The sequence below is a fragment of the Pelmatolapia mariae genome, unplaced genomic scaffold (genome assembly GCF_036321145.2).
Source record: "Pelmatolapia mariae isolate MD_Pm_ZW unplaced genomic scaffold, Pm_UMD_F_2 NODE_ptg000265l+_length_43995_cov_1, whole genome shotgun sequence".
NCBI lineage: Eukaryota > Metazoa > Chordata > Actinopteri > Cichliformes > Cichlidae > Pelmatolapia > Pelmatolapia mariae.
In genome coordinates this window covers 872-18,578 of record NW_027051955.1, presented here as the reverse complement: position 1 = coordinate 18,578, position 17,707 = coordinate 872, and the positions used below count along the sequence as shown (strand labels likewise).

At 40.9% G+C, this 17,707-nt stretch overlaps 1 protein-coding gene across 1 annotated transcript; it reads left to right on the top strand.

Moving 5' to 3' along the window:
- Positions 1–11,790: 11,790 nt before the first annotated feature.
- Positions 11,791–13,517, top strand: LOC134622889 (nuclear factor 7, ovary-like). The gene is made up of 2 exons (XM_063468196.1): positions 11,791–11,830; positions 11,932–13,517. The coding sequence occupies exon 2, from the start codon at positions 11,949–11,951 to the stop codon at positions 13,338–13,340; it is 1,392 nt and encodes a 463-aa protein (XP_063324266.1). The 5' UTR covers positions 11,791–11,830; positions 11,932–11,948; the 3' UTR covers positions 13,341–13,517.
- Positions 13,518–17,707: the final 4,190 nt, after the last annotated feature.

The following is a 17,707-nucleotide window of genomic DNA, read 5'->3' as shown; positions in this document are numbered from 1 at the left end:
AGTAAACATTTTCTTTCTTTAACATATAACATTTTGGTTTAATTGTTGCAGGATTTCATTACACAAACAAGCTGAAAAAAAACCTGCAGAACACATGGATCAATGCATTCAATAAAAATATAACAGGAAACAGATTTCTTAATCAAACTGCTGGAACAAAGCGAACCACTCAACACAAACACTACAGTAGAACAGTTTAGAAAGCTTACAATGTAACAAGAGGCACATTTTCATTCATAGCTGCCTCAGATTTTTACAGAAGACTCCACCTGAACTCTGTGGAGCCTGATCTCAAGGGTTTAAGTCTGACCCTGAAACCAGAAGAGGATCTTTCTGTCTCTGCAGATTCACTGTGATCCAGAGATGGCAATGATTTCAGTCCTGCATTACGCTGATGTTTGCACAGAGAAGATAATTTAGTAAATGTTTTTGAACATTGGTAACAGTAAACTTCATAATCATTATGCAAATATTTACTCTGTGAATGATACTCATGGCCATTGACCAGTGGTTGTTGATCAATGCACATAAGAATTTGCATATTAATGATGAAGAAATTGACCTCACAGCCCATTGTTCATTCATTGGGCCCGTTTCAGTCGTTATGCAAATGTACTGTTTACAAGATTAACGTAAAAGCCGGAATCAAGACGTAACAGTTTATTTGTAACATGGAATCGTTTCTGAGTGGAGTATGAACTGAGATTACTCAAACTCTTTCACAGATGAAGTTGTCTTTCATGTGTCTGCGTTCATGCTTAGTATGATCACATGATTGTGAAAAGGTTTTGTCACAGTGTCTGCACTTGTATGGTTTCTCTCATGTGTGGACTCTTTTATGCTTTTCAAGCTGACGTGCACTGATGAAGGATGACCCACACTGATCGCAGACATGCTTTTTAACGCCACGGTGAAGGAGTTCATATTGTTTGAAGTCCTTTGAAGTGGTGAAGCCTCTCCCGCATTCTTTACAGTAGTTCATTTTGTCTCCAGTGTGTCTACGTTGATGTATTTTCAGAGTCCTTCAATGACTTAAAGTCTTTCCACAAAGGTCACAACAAAAGTCTTTCCCACAGCGATGACAGGGTTGAGAACTTGATCCATCTGTGTCGCTCTGCTTCTAAACAAAAACACAAAGACAGTGTAAGTCAGTCCTTAACATTTTTATCCTGAACGTCACCTGAAATAAAGAGCATCTCTGCCAAAGTCCAATTACATTTTACTGTTTACATTATCACACTCAGCTCAATTTAATGTGCTATAAAAACGATAAGAGTAAAAACATTAAAGTAATACTAGTTTAATGCTACAATAACAATAACACAATTCTCAAAAACTATCCCTAAAAACCTGTGATTAGAGTCTGAATAATCATTCACAGCTGCCTTTCCATGCAGTAGAATTGCTAACATGCTAACACAATTTGATGAGCAGAGTTGTTTCAAACAGTCGGGCTGACAAGATAAAAATATAAATACATACCTCACAGTAACTGCACTTGTAGAGTCTTTCTGGTGTGGATCTGTTGGTGTGCTTTCAGGTAACGTGGAGATTTAAAAGTCTTCTCACACAGGTCACATTTATAAGGTCGTTCCTCAGAGTGGGTAAACATGTGATGTCGTAACTGTGTGTTTGTAGTAAACTGTTTACCACACTGATCACAGCTGTACACATCATGTCTGGTGTGAATGCGTAGGTGTGTATTTCGGCTCCCTATCTGGCTGAAAGTTTTTCCACAAACGTCACAGCTGTATGTCTTAATTCCAGAGTGGGTAACTAGATGACTCTGTAAGCTGTGACTGTGAGTAAAAGCTCTGCCACACTGATCACAGGTGTACGCTTTAACTCCACGGTGGATGAGTTGATGTGATTTTAAGTGTCCAGACTGCGTAAAAGACTTTCCACAGTCTCCACAGCTGAACGGTCTCTCTCCAGTGTGGATGAGTTGGTGTATTTTTAATATTCGTGACTGGGTAAAAGACTTTCCACACTCGTCTTTAATCCATAGTTCCTGATTAATGAGGAGTTACTGAAGTACAAGCTTTTAAAAAAGATGTTACTGTCTTTACAGATGTGGCAAGAAACTGAAAACACGCTGTTGTTTGCATATATTTGATATTCAGCTCTGCACAGGAGCTGAAGCAGAGTACAGCCTGTTGCTTTTACAGTATAATACTTGTAATAAAAGTACAGTAACAGTAATTAGTGACTGATTAGCCCGGGGCGTTTCTCTTGATTTCTTTAGTAAGTTCACCTGCACAGATTAGCTGAACGAACCCCGATAGCCGAGTGCTCATCTTAGCTAGCTAGGTCTCAGGACCTAGCTAAGGCCGGTAGTTACGGATTAGCTTACAAACTGAGGAGAATAAATTTATTTTAGTCTGACCCCAGTCCCATCCGCTAACATGGAGGAGGTGGGGTTTATGACCTATACTGCAGCCAGACACCAGGGGGCGATAGAGACGTTTTGGCTTCATTTTTGGGGAGCTGTGGCGTCATCCATGTTTTCTACAGTCAATGGTTCCACACCACTGAAGTTGCAGCATTTCTACAAACCGGTTCTGGTTCATCCGTTTCATTTAACGACCCACTTTCTCTTCTCGCCACCATGTGCTTATGTAAACATATGCACTGCGCATGCGCGTTTTACCCATATTCTATCGCAATATTTCATTTCCTATCGTTGCCTAAAATTACACCGGTATTACCGTGAACGGTATGATATAGCCCAGCCCTACACGTGTCAGTATTTATGTCTCCAGATTGTTTGTATAGTGAGCCATTAAGACTGTACTCTTGGTACAGTTTTTATTTTTGCTGCTTTTGTCTTACACTGTCAAATAAACACAGATTTGCAGCGTTTGTATGTGTGTGCAAAAGCAAATGTGCCGGGCCTCAAAGACAATGGGTGGTTTGCACAATTAAAGCAGGATGTGAATCGAGCATATGACCTGTACAAATCTCAGCAGGGGTGATTAACACCTCGGGACTTGCACCAGAAAATAAAAAAGTCAGTAATTCTAGTAGGTGTTGGTTTCAAGGGATTTCTGCAAATGTGCGCAGGGTTAGTAAATCTAGTGTTGAAGTTAGCTCGGTGCTTACCTTTAGATGAGCCCACAAACCGAGAGAAACTCCGTGATGAAGCTGGAACTCTTTCCAAACACAGGAAACAGGTCAGGGAGCAGAGACCCACGTGGTTCACGCTGATCTCAGCTACGATCCAGGAGACAAGGGTGTGCAGATCGATGCAGATATCGATCCAAACGTTGGTAGTGGTGTATGATCGATACTTTAGTTTGTTTCTCTCCTGGAGGTTCACTATTTACTCGCTGTGGATGAAAAAGCAGCTCTGTCTGTGTGAACACCTCTTCTTATGCGGCAGACGCACTTTGCTCCGCCCCCTTCTTCCTGCCCTGCTGGGATTTGTTACTGAACCGTCACGTGATTCAGATGCACTCAGAAGACGCATTTGGACTGCAGAGAGAGAGAAAGAGGAGCAACATGTGGAGATATTTTATGACTGTAAATGAAAATGCTGGAGAACAGCTGGAAGGCTGTCAAGCCACAGGGGACCACAACAAGCTGTAGAGTTCAGCTTATTTTTCACACCTCAGTTAAATGCTTTGACTGAAGTCTCACTGCACACACTCAAACTTAGTGTTTGTGTACACCTTGGTCATTATAACCTGACACTGATCAGTGCTGCTCTGACGACCACACTCACATCCATGTAATCATTTAACTGGGATGATCTGGATTTACTGCACAATGCTGAATGTGTCCTTACAGTACAGGGAATAACTCTCTCTGTGTTCCTGTAGAGAAACTCTGGGTTTGTGTGCTGACGAGCATCACTCACAGTATGATACAAAGGCTCACTCATACCTTTCCACACATGTGACAAATTCAAAAAGATGCTGAAACCTTTAGAACATCATAAACTACACATTGTTGTACTCTTTTAGGATGGAACAGCTTTCAGATTTATTTACTCTTAAAAGATAAAAGATGTTTTTGAGAATTTTGCATTCAAGAGGAGAATGTTTAAATAAGTCGTGTAAATGAGAATTTTAAAGATTAAAGTTGCAGTTATTTATATTTCCTATCACTGTAAATCTTCACTCAAAGACAAGTATCTTTGACAGTGTATGTATAGATGTATTAAATATATGAGACAAATATTGTTCGTCTAATATGTTGGCATTACTAAATTTGGCTCAATGCTCACATATATGTGTAAAAAGGAAATGTACGAGCTGTGATAACTGTGTCTGATAGAATGAAGAGTAGACTGATATATTAAATATTCCTTTATTGGGTGAGAAAATCAGACCATGTCATAACTGCGTTAAGTCATACAGAACAGATATCAGAGCCTTAAACAGGCTGACTTCTGCTAAATGGGTCAAACTGGGCAGAAAGTAAACAAACACATAACATCCTTATAGAATATCATGTAACACTATAGATCAACTTAGCTCAGAATATATAAAGCATATAAACAATTACAGTAATATGATGCAACAAACACAGCAGTGCTACTAATCCAAAATACTCAAAGCTTCATGGAACTGAAACAAACATTTATTTTTAGCTCCATTCTGCTGCTGATACATACTTTAGGTTTCTGAATATTAAACTTGTTGCTGCCTTTCATAGTGTGTAACTTGAAGGCCCTGAGTACTTTCTCCCACACTGAAAACACTGGGATGATAAAATTATTTGAACATTACCTAATAAGACTGATTCAGGACAGACAATTAGTTATGTTAAACTTTCCTAGCAGTCCTTCACAAACAGGGAACAGTCTGTCTATTCTCTCCATCTGTCAGCTGCTGCTGGCTCTTCCTCCTCCTCTTCCTCACACACTGCTGAGTTTGTCCTGGTGGATCATCAGGGGTGCAAAGCCTCACAGATGATGTGCAGCAGTGGGTCCCTCAGTCTGTCCTCACTCTGGACACTTGCAGTCATCATACATGGAAATCAAATGTGTGATAAGCTGCAGGATTCAAACACAAGTGTAACTTATAAACACATGTTCACACTTTTATTCCACAATCAGAGAGAAAGAAACAGAGAGAGAGTGCAGGACAGACAGACAGGTGACAGTCTCAGGTGTATACACTGCTACAAAACAGCACAAGAGAAGGAAGATTTAGTGTTTGTGTTATTACGAGTGCTAAACAAGAAGAGTTCCAGATGGTCCAGTGGACACATGTGTGACTCCTGTGATTAAAGCATCTTTCTTTCAGCTTAACGAGTGAACCGTCAGCTCGTTCAAACACACGTTAAAGTCCGTTTGGCTCGACACCACCGAACAGAGGCAGCAATATAACATAGCTAACATTAACAGTGCAGTGAATCCTGCTTGTGCCGTCATATTCAGGACTGCAAACCCAGCAGCATCACTGACTTTCAGCTTGTTGTGTTTGTGGATATATGACTGACTTTACTTATCCATAAAATCATCACATTCTCTGTAAGATTAAGGTCGACTATATATATATTTAGAAGTACAGACTTTAAAACCAAGCTGACGCTGAAACTACAAACATCACTAATGTCACATAACTTTGCCGACATGTGGCCAACAGTAATGTTTTAATGTTCTTCGTTATTAAAATAAATAAGTGACATAATATTCAGTACTTACTTTTGACAGTTCACTCTTTAGCAGCTCCCTTCTGCCGTTTTTTTCGGCAAAATTATCCACACCCACCACTGTGCTACGAATTGTGGGATTTATGGGACCACGAAGCGTGCACCGGACCACGCTTGATATTTGGGGAAATCGACGGCACATTTGGAGTACACTTTGAATTGGGACAGGCGTCGTCGCGTGGCGGTGACGTATTCGCACTTGAAATGCGTACTTCAAGCGTGCGGTCTCATAATTGGGTGATGGCAAGCTACATTGTAGCCACAGCCACCCTGGGGCGTCTGACAGAGGCGAGGCTTCCGGACACTGGCGCCACCGAGCCCTCTGACCACCACCAGTAGTCAACGGGTGAAGTGTCTTGCCCAAGAACACAATGACCAAGACTGTCCAAGCCGGGGCTTGAACCGGCGAACTCCCAACTCTTGAGCCATGATCGCCCCATATAAGCAGAAATCATATCGATCCAGAGGCACACTTATCAATTCAAGTAGACACAAACCTCAAGCTTATCAAATTTATTATCATTTAATTTATTAACCAACTGGATGAAAGATCAACCAAACATATTTGCAGAAAGTAACAAGGAATGAATATTGGGTAACAGTACTGAACATGTCCTGAGTGTGTTTGGATGTTAGTGTGCACGTGTGTGGGAGTTTTCTGTGAAAACAAACTTGTGTGACCTTTTTGCCACAATTTCTGTGCCTGTGGGTGCTGTCTGTTGATTGAATGTGAAATGCTTTGTATTAACCTCCTAAGACCCAAACTCTTCCACGACATGCATTTTTAATTTCTCTTTGATATTTGGGCATATTGGGGCCTGACGAATGCAAAAACAAAGAATTTCCAGATTTTTTTGTATACCTTATTTTTTTTAAGAAAAATGAGAGCCACAAATGAGGATATTCATTTGAAATTTTGATAGAACAGTAGCAGTATAATGTCCTTGTAAGTGGATATCAGCCCCATGTCGAGCAAAATTGAGTATTTTGGTCAAAATAACCAAAAATGTGATGTTCACATATGTGGACGGCAGGTCCTAGGAGGTTAAAGAACTCACAGGCCAGAATTAGTTTTGCTGTGCACTGGCAGCTGACGTCCCTGTATGTCAGTTCTCCTTGGGAAATGAGAACTGCCTGATGTGTCCTCAGTGGATGGAACTGATGGCCCATCTTTAGCCATCTCCTGAACTGCTTTCTCAACTGCTTCAAACAACTTGATTGCCATTTCTGCCTTTTCAGAATCAAAGAAACTTTATTAATCCCAGAGGGAATCTGAGTTGTCATAGCAGCTAATATACAACAAACATCAAGCACTCATATAAAATTGTGCCACACAGTAAACAGTTCTGCAGCATCTGAAATTTCCCGTTGCTGACAAGACAGTTGGTGCTATTTCTGTGCTGTCCTCTTGAGGGTTCATCCCACACCATCCAGTGGACCCCTTCTGTGGCTCGCCGTTTCATGTCCCAGCAGTGAATACTAGTTTGAACAGTTCAGTAGAAAACATAAAACAATTCCCTCTCTGTCTCTATTGAAAGCATCACTGCAAAAGTGGATTGTGAATGTGCCCTCTGCATGTAATTGAGCACTGGTGACAAGTGCTGCCAGATTGCTGGTGGGCCCTTAAGTCTTGATGGGGACACTGTGCAGAAGGACGTTGGATGGGAGGATGTATGTATATAAAGCACATCTGTGTGCTGGTGTGATGTTCTGAAGTGGACTGCTTGTATCTCTGTGCTATATTTTCAGAGCTCATTTTCAGAGGTCAACATGAATCAAGTCTTCATGTGCTTTCAAGCCTCGTCTCTTTTTTGATTGTTACTTTGGATGTTTTGCCACTGGGGTCATTCTTGTGCTCCTAATCCACTACTGCCTGCTGGAGATAAGTCACTTGACTCTCTGCATTGTACTGGATGGAGACTGGGAAGAGAGATCCTTGCACTCAGAACATTCTCCGTACATGCAGTTTGTTTTCTGTGTGATGGCTTTCACAAGATCATCCAGATCGACAGTGATCACTTTCAAGTGGTGAAGCTTCTGCACAACAACCCAGATTCTCATGCATTTTGCACATATATGTGTCCCAATAAGTCTCGAGGGGTAACAAGGTGCAGTTCAGTTTCTTTTCTTTCCTTGATATTATGGTGTGTCTTTCTCCACCTTTGCATTGACTTCATATCAGTATTTATTTATATCACGAAACTGAACATAAATCTCAACAATTCAAGTAATTTCAACTGTACAACTTAAAAATCAGGTAAATAGATTAAAATAAACAAATATTCACATTAATAAATCATTTAATCCATTTACTCTACTCACTCCTGTAACTGGTAACTGGTAGGAAATAAGGGACTAGTTTTTGAGGATTGATTCATAACTCCGGGAGAGAAACAAAGACTTCAATGATGCTGTTCTAGGCTGTCAGTGCTGTGACAGGCCTATGGGAGAGTGCAGCCTGTCCACCCATTTTAAATTTCATTTCAATTCAATTCAATTTTATTTGTATATCAAATCACAACAGCAGTCAGCTCAAGGCGCTTTATATTGTACAGTAGATCGTACAATAATAGATACAGAGAAAAACCCAACAATCATATGCGCCCCTATGAGCAAGCACTTTGGCGACAGTGGGAAGGAAAAACTCCCTTTTAACAGGAAGAAACCTCCGGCAGAACCAGGCTCAGGGAGGGGCGGGGCCATCTGCTGCGACCGGTTGGGGTGAGAGAAGGAAAACAGGATAAAGACATGCTGTGGAAGAGAGACAGAGATTAATAACAGATATGATTCGATGCAGAGAGGTCTATTAACACATAGTGAGTGAGAAAGGTGACTGGAAAGGAAAAACTCAATGCATCATGGGAATCTCACTGAGGTCTAGCAGGACAAGCACAGAGATGAGTCCACTGTCAGAGGCCATAAGAAGATCATTTGTAACCTTCACTAAAGCTGTTTCTGTGCTGTGATGAGCTCTGAAACCTGACTGAAACTCTTCAAATAAGCCATTCCTCTGCAGATGATCTGTTAGCTGTTTGACAACTACTCTTTCAAGGATTTTTGATATGAAAGGAAGGTTGGAGATTGGCCTACAATTAGCTAAGACAGCTGGGTCTAGAGATGCTTTTTGAGTAAAGGTTTAACTACAGCCAGCTTGAAGGCCTGTGGTACATAGCCAATTATTAGAGATAGGTTGATCATATTTAAGATTGAAGAATTAATTAATGGCAGGACTTCTTTGAGCAGTTTTTCAGGAGGGGGGTCTAAAAGACACGTTGATGGTTTGGAGGAAGTAATTATTGAAGTTAACTCAGAAAGATCAATTAGAGAAAAAGAGTCTAACTTAACATCAATGGTACTAAAAGTAGCTGTAGATAATATTACATCTGTGGGATGATTATTGGTAATTTTTTCTCTAATGATAAAAATTTTATTTTTGAAGAAGTTCATGAAGTCATTACTAGTTAACGTTAAAGGGATGGTTGGCTCAGTAGAGCTCTGACTGTTTTTCAGCCTGGCTACAGTGCTGAAGAGAAACCTGGGGTTGTTCTTATTTTCTTCAATCAGTGACGAATAGTAAGATGTTCTGGCTTTGCGGAGGGCTTTCTTATAAAGCAGCAAACTATTTCTCCAGGCTAAATGATGATCCTCTAGATTTGTGACACGCCATTTCCTCTCCAGCTTACGAGTTATCTGCTTTAGGCTACGTGTTTGAGAATTATACCACGGAGTCAGGGACTTCTGATTTGAGGCCTTAGTTTTCACAGGAGCTACAGTATCCAGAGTCGTACGTAGTGAGGAGGTAAAATTATTAACAAGATAATCGACCTCTGTTGGAGTAGCGTTCAGGTAGCTGCTCTGCTCTGTGTTGGTACAGGGCATTGAAGATGATAACAGTGGGTGGATTATATTCTTAAACTTAGTTAGAGCGCTTTCAGAAAGACATCTACTGTGATAAAGTCTACTCTCCACTGCTGTGCAATCAATTATTGTAAATGTAAATGTTATCAGGAAATGATCAGACAGCAGAGGGTTTTCAGGAAACACTGTTAAATGTTCAGTTTCTATGCCATATGTTAAAACAAGATCTAGAGTGTGATTAAAGTGGTGGGTGGGTTCTTTTACATTTTGAGAGAAGCCAATTAAGTCTAATAACAGATTAAATGCCATGTTGAGGCTGTCATTTTTAGCATCTACATGGATGTTAAAAATCACCCACAATAATTATTTTATCTGAGCTGAGCACTAAATCAGATAAAAAGTCTGAGAAATCAGAGAGAAACTCTGTGTAAGGCCCAGGTGGACGATAGAAGATAACAAGTAAGACTGGTTTCTGAGTTTAACAGCTGGGGTGGACGAGGCTAAGCATCAGGCTTTCAAATGAATTAAAAGTCTGTCTTGGTCTTTCATTGATTAATAGGCTGGTGTGAAAAATTGCTGCCACACCGCCCCCTCGGATGGCATTATTCAGTCTTTTAATAACATTTCTTATCATTTCTATGCCATTGACATTCAGCCTAATCAGCTCAATAGTCTATCCACCCTAGTGCACTGCTTAAATCAGGGGACTGATTCACTCTGTAGCAAATACTTTGTCTTAAACACCAACAAGACTGAGACCGTGATCATAGCTCCTCATGAACTACAAATATAAAATTGGTTCTTGCTTCTTTTTGTTCAACTTTAAGTCCAACATTCAAAATCTTGGTGGAATATTTGATTCTTCTCTGGGCTTCAACTCGCATATAAAATCTGTCTCATTCCTGTTTCTTTCATTTAAGGAACATTTCTAACTGTGACATATGGTCTCCTCGGCTGAACTGGAAAAAACTGTTCATACATTTGTGTCATCGTGTTTAGATTATTGTAATGTCCTGTTTACCAGCCTGGACACATCATGTCGTTCTCACCTCCAAGTTATACAAAATGCTGCAGCCAGATGACTAACATGTTCTAACAAGCGAGCTCACATTACTGCTATTTAATCTGCTTTATATTGGCTCCCAATAAATTTCAGGATTTGTTTCAAAATTCTTGTTTTAACACACAGAACACTAAATGATCACGTCCTCGATTATTATCTCAACTTCTTACAAAATATATGCTGCTCGTTGTCTCCGTTCACGGACTCATGATGTGTTAGTTGTTCCCTGTACACGACTAAAGACTAAGTGTGACAGAGCCTTTCAGTCTGTGGCACCAAGGCTGTGGAACAGTCTGCCTCCACAACTACGTTTAGTCCACTCTGTGGATTCTTTAAAAAAGCTGTTCAAATGTTTCTGTTTTACAGGCTTTCTAATGACAAACATTTTATTGAATTATTATTTATTTATTTTAAAACTACCTGTTTATTTTACTGTCTTATTGAATCTTTTTTTTCCACTTAAGTAAAACTCAGTGTCATGCAGTGACTTTTACACAACCAGATCAGATGAACCAATTCACACTAAAACATGCATTTTGCTGCACTCTTTGCACTTATTTCTTTTCTTTCTGCTCTTTTATATATTTTGTAAAACCATAAAAAATATTTTATATCAGCAGCAATTTTTCTCAAACTGCTGCATCACAGCTTTCATGCTCTGACCTGCATGTGAAATGAGATAAAAGCTCTTTATTAGTAACTTTTACATCTTCTGGCAGGTTAATGTCTAAACTTTGGAGTGAAACACACCCTTAGTTACAAGAAATAACACCACTGTCTGTAACAAAGTGAATCCACCTTAACACCACCTGTGTGTGTGTGACTGCATTACACTCCCACTGCTGGGAACCTGAACAAGAACCAGAACAAAGTCTAAAATAGAAGCTGACAAACAGCTGCACCACCGAGTGACACTTTATTTTATAAACTTCACAACAGGTTTCATGTTGTGACCTGTGGAGGTGAAAAGACACAAACCCTGTTTTACAGTTTTGAGCTACAGGCAGGATTGAAACACACCTTAGTTAAAAGTGAAACAGCAACATTTGTCTCCTCCCCTCACGTCACTCAAATGCGACAAACCAGGAAACAGGAAGTTCTTCGTCCTCAGTAAAGAGAGACGCACAGACGATCAGACTGAGTTCAGACCAAACTAGCAGCTTCCTCTGAGTGAGTCCAGCTACAGGAGAGAAAAGTGGAAATCTCCAACACTGCTGCTTCAAGCTGCTGACGCTCCACACACTGAATGTGAGTTTGAGCAAAAACACGACTCAAAGGAAGTTTCAGTGAAGGTAGTAGAGGAGGGAGGGGAGCCAGGACTGACTGTACTTCCTGTCTGCTGTTTTCAGCTTCACTCACAGACTCAATGGCTTCCAGATCAGAGGAGGATCTCTGCTGTCCGGTCTGTCAGGAGGTCTTCAGAGATCCTGTTCTTCTGTCATGTAGCCACAGCTTCTGTAAAGACTGTCTGAAGAGATGGTGGAGAGAGAGACCAACACACGAGTGTCCAGTTTGTAAGAGAAGATCTTCAAAGGATGAACCACCTTTAAACCGAGCTTTAAAGAACCTGTGTGAGTCGTTCTTACAGGAGAGAGATCAGAGAGCTTCAGAGGATCTCTGCAGTCTGCACTCTGAGAAACTCAAACTCTTCTGTCTGGACCATCAGCAGCCAGTGTGTGTCGTCTGCAGAGACTCAGAAAAACACACCAATCACAGATTCAGACCCATCGATGAAGCTGCACAACAACACAAGAAGGAACTTCAGGAAACTCTGGAGCCCTTAAAGAAGAAGTTAAAGGTTTGTGAAGAAGTTCAAGTGAAGTTTGATCAAACAGCAGAACACATTAAGGTCCAGGCCCGACACACAGAGAGGCAGATTAAGGAGCAGTTTAAGAAGCTTCAGCAGTTTCTAGCAGAGGAAGAGGAGGCCAGGCTGGCTGCACTGAGGGAGGAAGAGGAGCAGAAGAGTGGGATGATGAAGGAGAAGATGGAGGCTCTGAGCAGAGAGATAGCAGCTCTTTCAGACACAGTCAGAGCCACAGAGGAGGAGCTGAGAGCTGAAGACGCCTCATTCCTGCACAACTACAAGGCTGCAGTGGAAAGAGTCCAGCGCTGCCCCCTGCTGGATGATCCACAGCTGCCCTCAGGAGCTCTGATAGACCAGGCCAAACACCTGGGCAACCTGACCTTCAACATCTGGAACAACATGAAGGACATGGTCTCCTACACTCCTCTCATTCTGGACCCAAACACTGCTCATCCAAAACTCATCCTGTCTGAAGATCTGACCAGTGTGAGAGGAGGAGGAGAGAGGCAGCAGCTTCCTGATAATCCGGAGAGGATGGATTATTCCTGCTCTGTCCTGGGCTCTGAGGGCTTTAACTCAGGGACTCACAGCTGGGATGTTGATGTTGGAGACAGTACAGGGTGGTTAGTGTGTGTGTTAGCAGAGTCTGTGCAGAGGAAGGGACGCATACAGCCTGGATTATGGATAATATTGTTCTATCAAGATAAATACTCAGCATGTTCACCATCAACTCTTCCCACTGCTCTCTCAGTCCAGAAGAAGCTCCAGAGGATCAGAGTGAATCTGGACTGGAACAGAGGAAAGCTGTCGTTCTCTGATCCTGATACTAACACACACATACACACCTTCACACATACTTTCACTCACAGGATGTTTCCATATATTCAAACTGCTGTTAAAGTGAAGGTGTTGCCCTTGAAGGTGTCGGTGTCAGTGGAGCAGATGAGCTGAGGATGATGATGTTTCTAATGTTGTTTCCTGTCAGTGAATTGAAGCTGTTAAACTGCAGCTGTCCTCCTGCTGCCTCGTTGTTCCAAAGCTCTTTGTTTCTCTTTTAGTTCTCACTGTTTCTTTCTGTTTCTGCTGTCCACCTTTTCACATGGAAAATCATTTCACTGTTCTCACTGAATGACTCCCCAAACTAGATTTGAAATTCTATCAAGTTTCTAATCATTACAAGTGATTCATGTTTCTATTTGATGTGTGTAAATGGAGATGATTTAGTTTGCTGGGATATGGACTGACATGTGTTGAATGGGAGGAGCAGTTTGTTGTTGTCTTCTTGTCTGTTTATGACAACAATAAATATATTGTTGAAACAATGATTCATGTTTAACTCCATATATGAAATGTTTCTGATATTTGAATTCTGTTTGATTAAAGACTTTCTTCATGACACAAATGAGATTTCAGTGTATTAATAGAACTAAATAAGCTCAGAGTTGAAAGGCTGGAGTATTATGTACGTGCTTCACTGTCAGTATCTTCAGGGGGATTCAAAGGGAAACATCAAACTGCTGTAATGAGATAAACTAGTTGGGCTGAACACACTTATCTGTAGTTTGTCTCCATCCAGGATCATCAGAATATAATGAACATGTGTGAAGAGCCAAAAAATGCTGCTCCCCTCTCAGCATGATGAGCTCCAGCCTTTGTTAACAGGACAACAGGAAACATGAGACAACTTTCAGAGACAGTAACCAACTGTGGCCACAAGATGGCAGCAGCTGATCTGAGATCCTTTATTGGACGACTCTGTGACGTCATCAGAGAGACGGCTTTTGTTTTTATTTGGAGTGCAGATCTGGGCGTCCATCACTTTAACCTGCACACGTTTAGTTATTGAATGTAGTTGATGTTTGGCAGCATTTTATAAGTGACAGTTCACTTAAAAAGCATCATTTGTGAAGTTTTTATGAAGTTTAGTTCTTTTATGTTCTTTGTGTAACGTTTTAGATTTTCTTCTCTTGTGTTTTAACTCTTCAGGTTTCCTGTAACAGAGATGTAAACCACCGTTTTCTGATGGTGCTGCACTGTGACATATACACGGCCACTTTATTAGGCACACCTTGCTAACTGCAGGTTATAACCCCTGCTGGAAACATCCCCACAGATTTTGATCCTTATTGACATGACAGCACCACACAGCTGCTCCAGATGCTGCAGGTTGCTGGAACGCACAAGTGCCGAGGTAGGTCTCCTCAGCAGAATTAGTTTTCGCTTCATCAGAGCAGCGCTGGGCTCTTCAAATCACGGACAAACAGTATCCCACATTCTTGATTTTTAGTTCACAAACACTTGTTGTAATAACTAACTACTCCTGACATTTTGGAGATGTTAGCTCTTTATACAGTAAAGTTACAGCGGGATACAAATAATATCAGGCTGATCCTGCCACGATTTCTTCCCCCTGATCAAATCAGGGACAAACAGTCTCCCACAGCTGTTTATGTTTTTGAACCCATTTTGCACAGAGAGGCATTTTTTGAAAAATGTATTGATAGCAATGTTGAATATTATTACACAGGAAAAAACAACTACAGTAAAATAATCACACGTGACACCTCTGCCTTTGTAAATGGAGGGACAGTAACTGTGTGTAAAACCTGCAGACAGTCAGATTAACAGTATTTTGTCTCTATCTGTCATTCTGCAATTCATCTTATGTAAACAATAACGTGGCGCACAGCGTGACGTGAGAAAAGCACATACCTTTGACATTGCGTGACCAACTCTGTATTCCTCGTCCACACGTAAACGCAAAAAATGACTTTTAAAAAATCTCAGTTTTGGGGGATTCGAAACGCCGTTTACGTGTGGACGAAACAGCTGTGTTTTCACAAATACCCGTGTATTTGAGTTAGTAGTTTATTGTATTACTACCTGCAGGTTACTTGTATTTGCTTAATTGTTTACTAAATGTTTGAGGTGTGAAATAAACCACAATGGAGCAAAATATGGGTGTGTGTGGTTGGAGGATGTGTTTGTGCGCACGAGGGGGGCGGGCAAATGTTTCTTGTAAAACAAAGGGGGACCCAGCAAAGACAGTTTGGGAACCACTGGTTTTAACGATGTTAGCACAGAAATATTAGCTTCTGTCATGACTGATGAAGTTACTGGTTAATAAAGTTTCCATTAAAGTGATTAATCGCAGCCACAGATTGACAGTAAATATCCAGATTTTCTTCAGTGCATCTGTAATAAATATGTGCAAGTTTCAGTGCTTCGTTTAAACTGTATGATACTTATACTGACCCAGGGTCAGTGTAAATACAATCCTAGCCGTGTGAACAAAGCCTGGCTCCTTTAATCCTGCAGGACAAACCTCAGGATGCAGGTTCTTATTACTCTTTCCTGCTGGCACACCTGTCACACCTGAGAGTCAGATAGAAGCTTACAGTGATGTGGACATCATGCAAAGACTGCCAGACTCTGTAATACTGTAATAGGCTAGCTTGCCTCTCTGTGGTGAATACACAGTAAAGAACACAGTGTTGGACTGGTGCACAGCGACTGAGGTGCTCATCGTCAGAGTTGGGTTACATCAAGCGTTCCAGAGATTTAAATTGATGCTGAAGGATGTTACACACTGTGTTATTTTACTAATCAGAACTTGCCATGTAGCCTATATACACACCAAATGTGTTACATTTTTGCAAAAAGTCCTCAAAAACTGCACAGTGAAGAAAAAAAGTGACGTTGGCATGGAGAACATTATAGTTTGATCCAGGAGTAGAAGCTGAATCACACATTCATACATATGAAACGATGTCAGTGAGACGGTTTGAACTCTTGTTAGCAGCTGGGAGCAGATCTGAGGAAGCAGAGGAACCAGAGCAGCATCTGACTGTGTCTGAATAGGGAAGGTAAAATCATGAAAGACATGAAATCTCTGCAAAATCAAACATGCGGATCATAAACGTACTGCGTCAGTCAGGGCCCAGGTTTATGATGATGGCCTCTGGTGCTGTTGACCAACAGGGTGTTAATGGAAACTGAACAAAGGAAGAGACGAGGAAAGCTGTTCAGAGGCAGCAAGACCGAAGGAAGGGCAGGACTGTGGAGGTGAGAGTAGAGACTTTAAATATAAGGAGTGAGGCTGGTAGTAGTAATATAGCTATACTTTTTTGTCCCCCCCCCCCCCCCCCCACACACACACACCCACACCACTTCCCTTTTCCCCTGCGCGTGCATGTGAGTGCCCGTACGCGTGCGTGACCCTCTGTAGTAGATACTTTTGCTCGTGCATGTGAGTTCAGGGGGTTATGTGAGGTCACATCTGTTTAATAGTGTTTTATTTAATGAAACCATTAATATGTCTTGATGCATTCTCAATCATCCAGGAAAATAAATCTCCAAAAGTTGATTCTGTTCATCTGGACGTAGCGTTTTGTGGGAGAAACGTTTCGTCACTCATCCAAGTGACTTCTTCAGTCTCAGCTGACTGCAGGTTTCCCCAATCTTATAACAGTACATTTGCATAATGACTGAAACCAGCCCACTGAAGGAACAATGGCCAGGATAGAGCCCAGAGGGTTAAGATTGGTTCATAACCCCGGGAGAAAAACAAAGACTTGGAGATTCAATGCTGAGGAGAATTGATGCTGTTCTAGGCTCTCAGTGCTGTGACAGGTCTATGAGAGAGTGCAGCTTGTTCACCCATTTTAAATTTAAAAGCTTATTTCATTGGGTGAATGCCGTAAGGCACTCAAACTATTGAGTTTGTGTTTCTCTCTTTATACTTTCTTCTTTTTATTATTATTATTTCTGCTAACGCAGGCTACATTTTTTGGTGTTCATAAGTTTCATATTTTTTAAAATATTAAGCTTTTTATGCAGTTTTTGGTCGCATTGAAATGAAACGAGAACATCCCATAAACTGCTGAATCTTGGTTTATAATTTGCTTGTGTTTGAAGCTTCATTACTTCCACATGCTTTCACATATGAACACTATTCCAACTTTAAAATGTTCTCGCATTATTGTTCTATCACTGTGTAATCTGGCCTATTTCATATATTTTACCATTTTCTTAAAATCCCTTGTTAACCTTGTTGAAATAGGAGAAATTTTCAGACATTTGTTGTTATCGTTGTTGGGGAGCTTCACCTTCCTGAAGCTGTCGTTCATGTCCGAACAAACTCCTGTTGCTTGCTCAGTTTTTGCTCTATACACAGAAATTACATCAAAACATACGTATTTTTGATGGCTTTCAGACAATGTCACCATCATTATTGTAGGAGTTACTGTTTTCTCGCAAATCTCCTCGAAGCAACACAAAGTCAGAAAACTCCCCATTCAAAGTTTGTGGAGACTTCA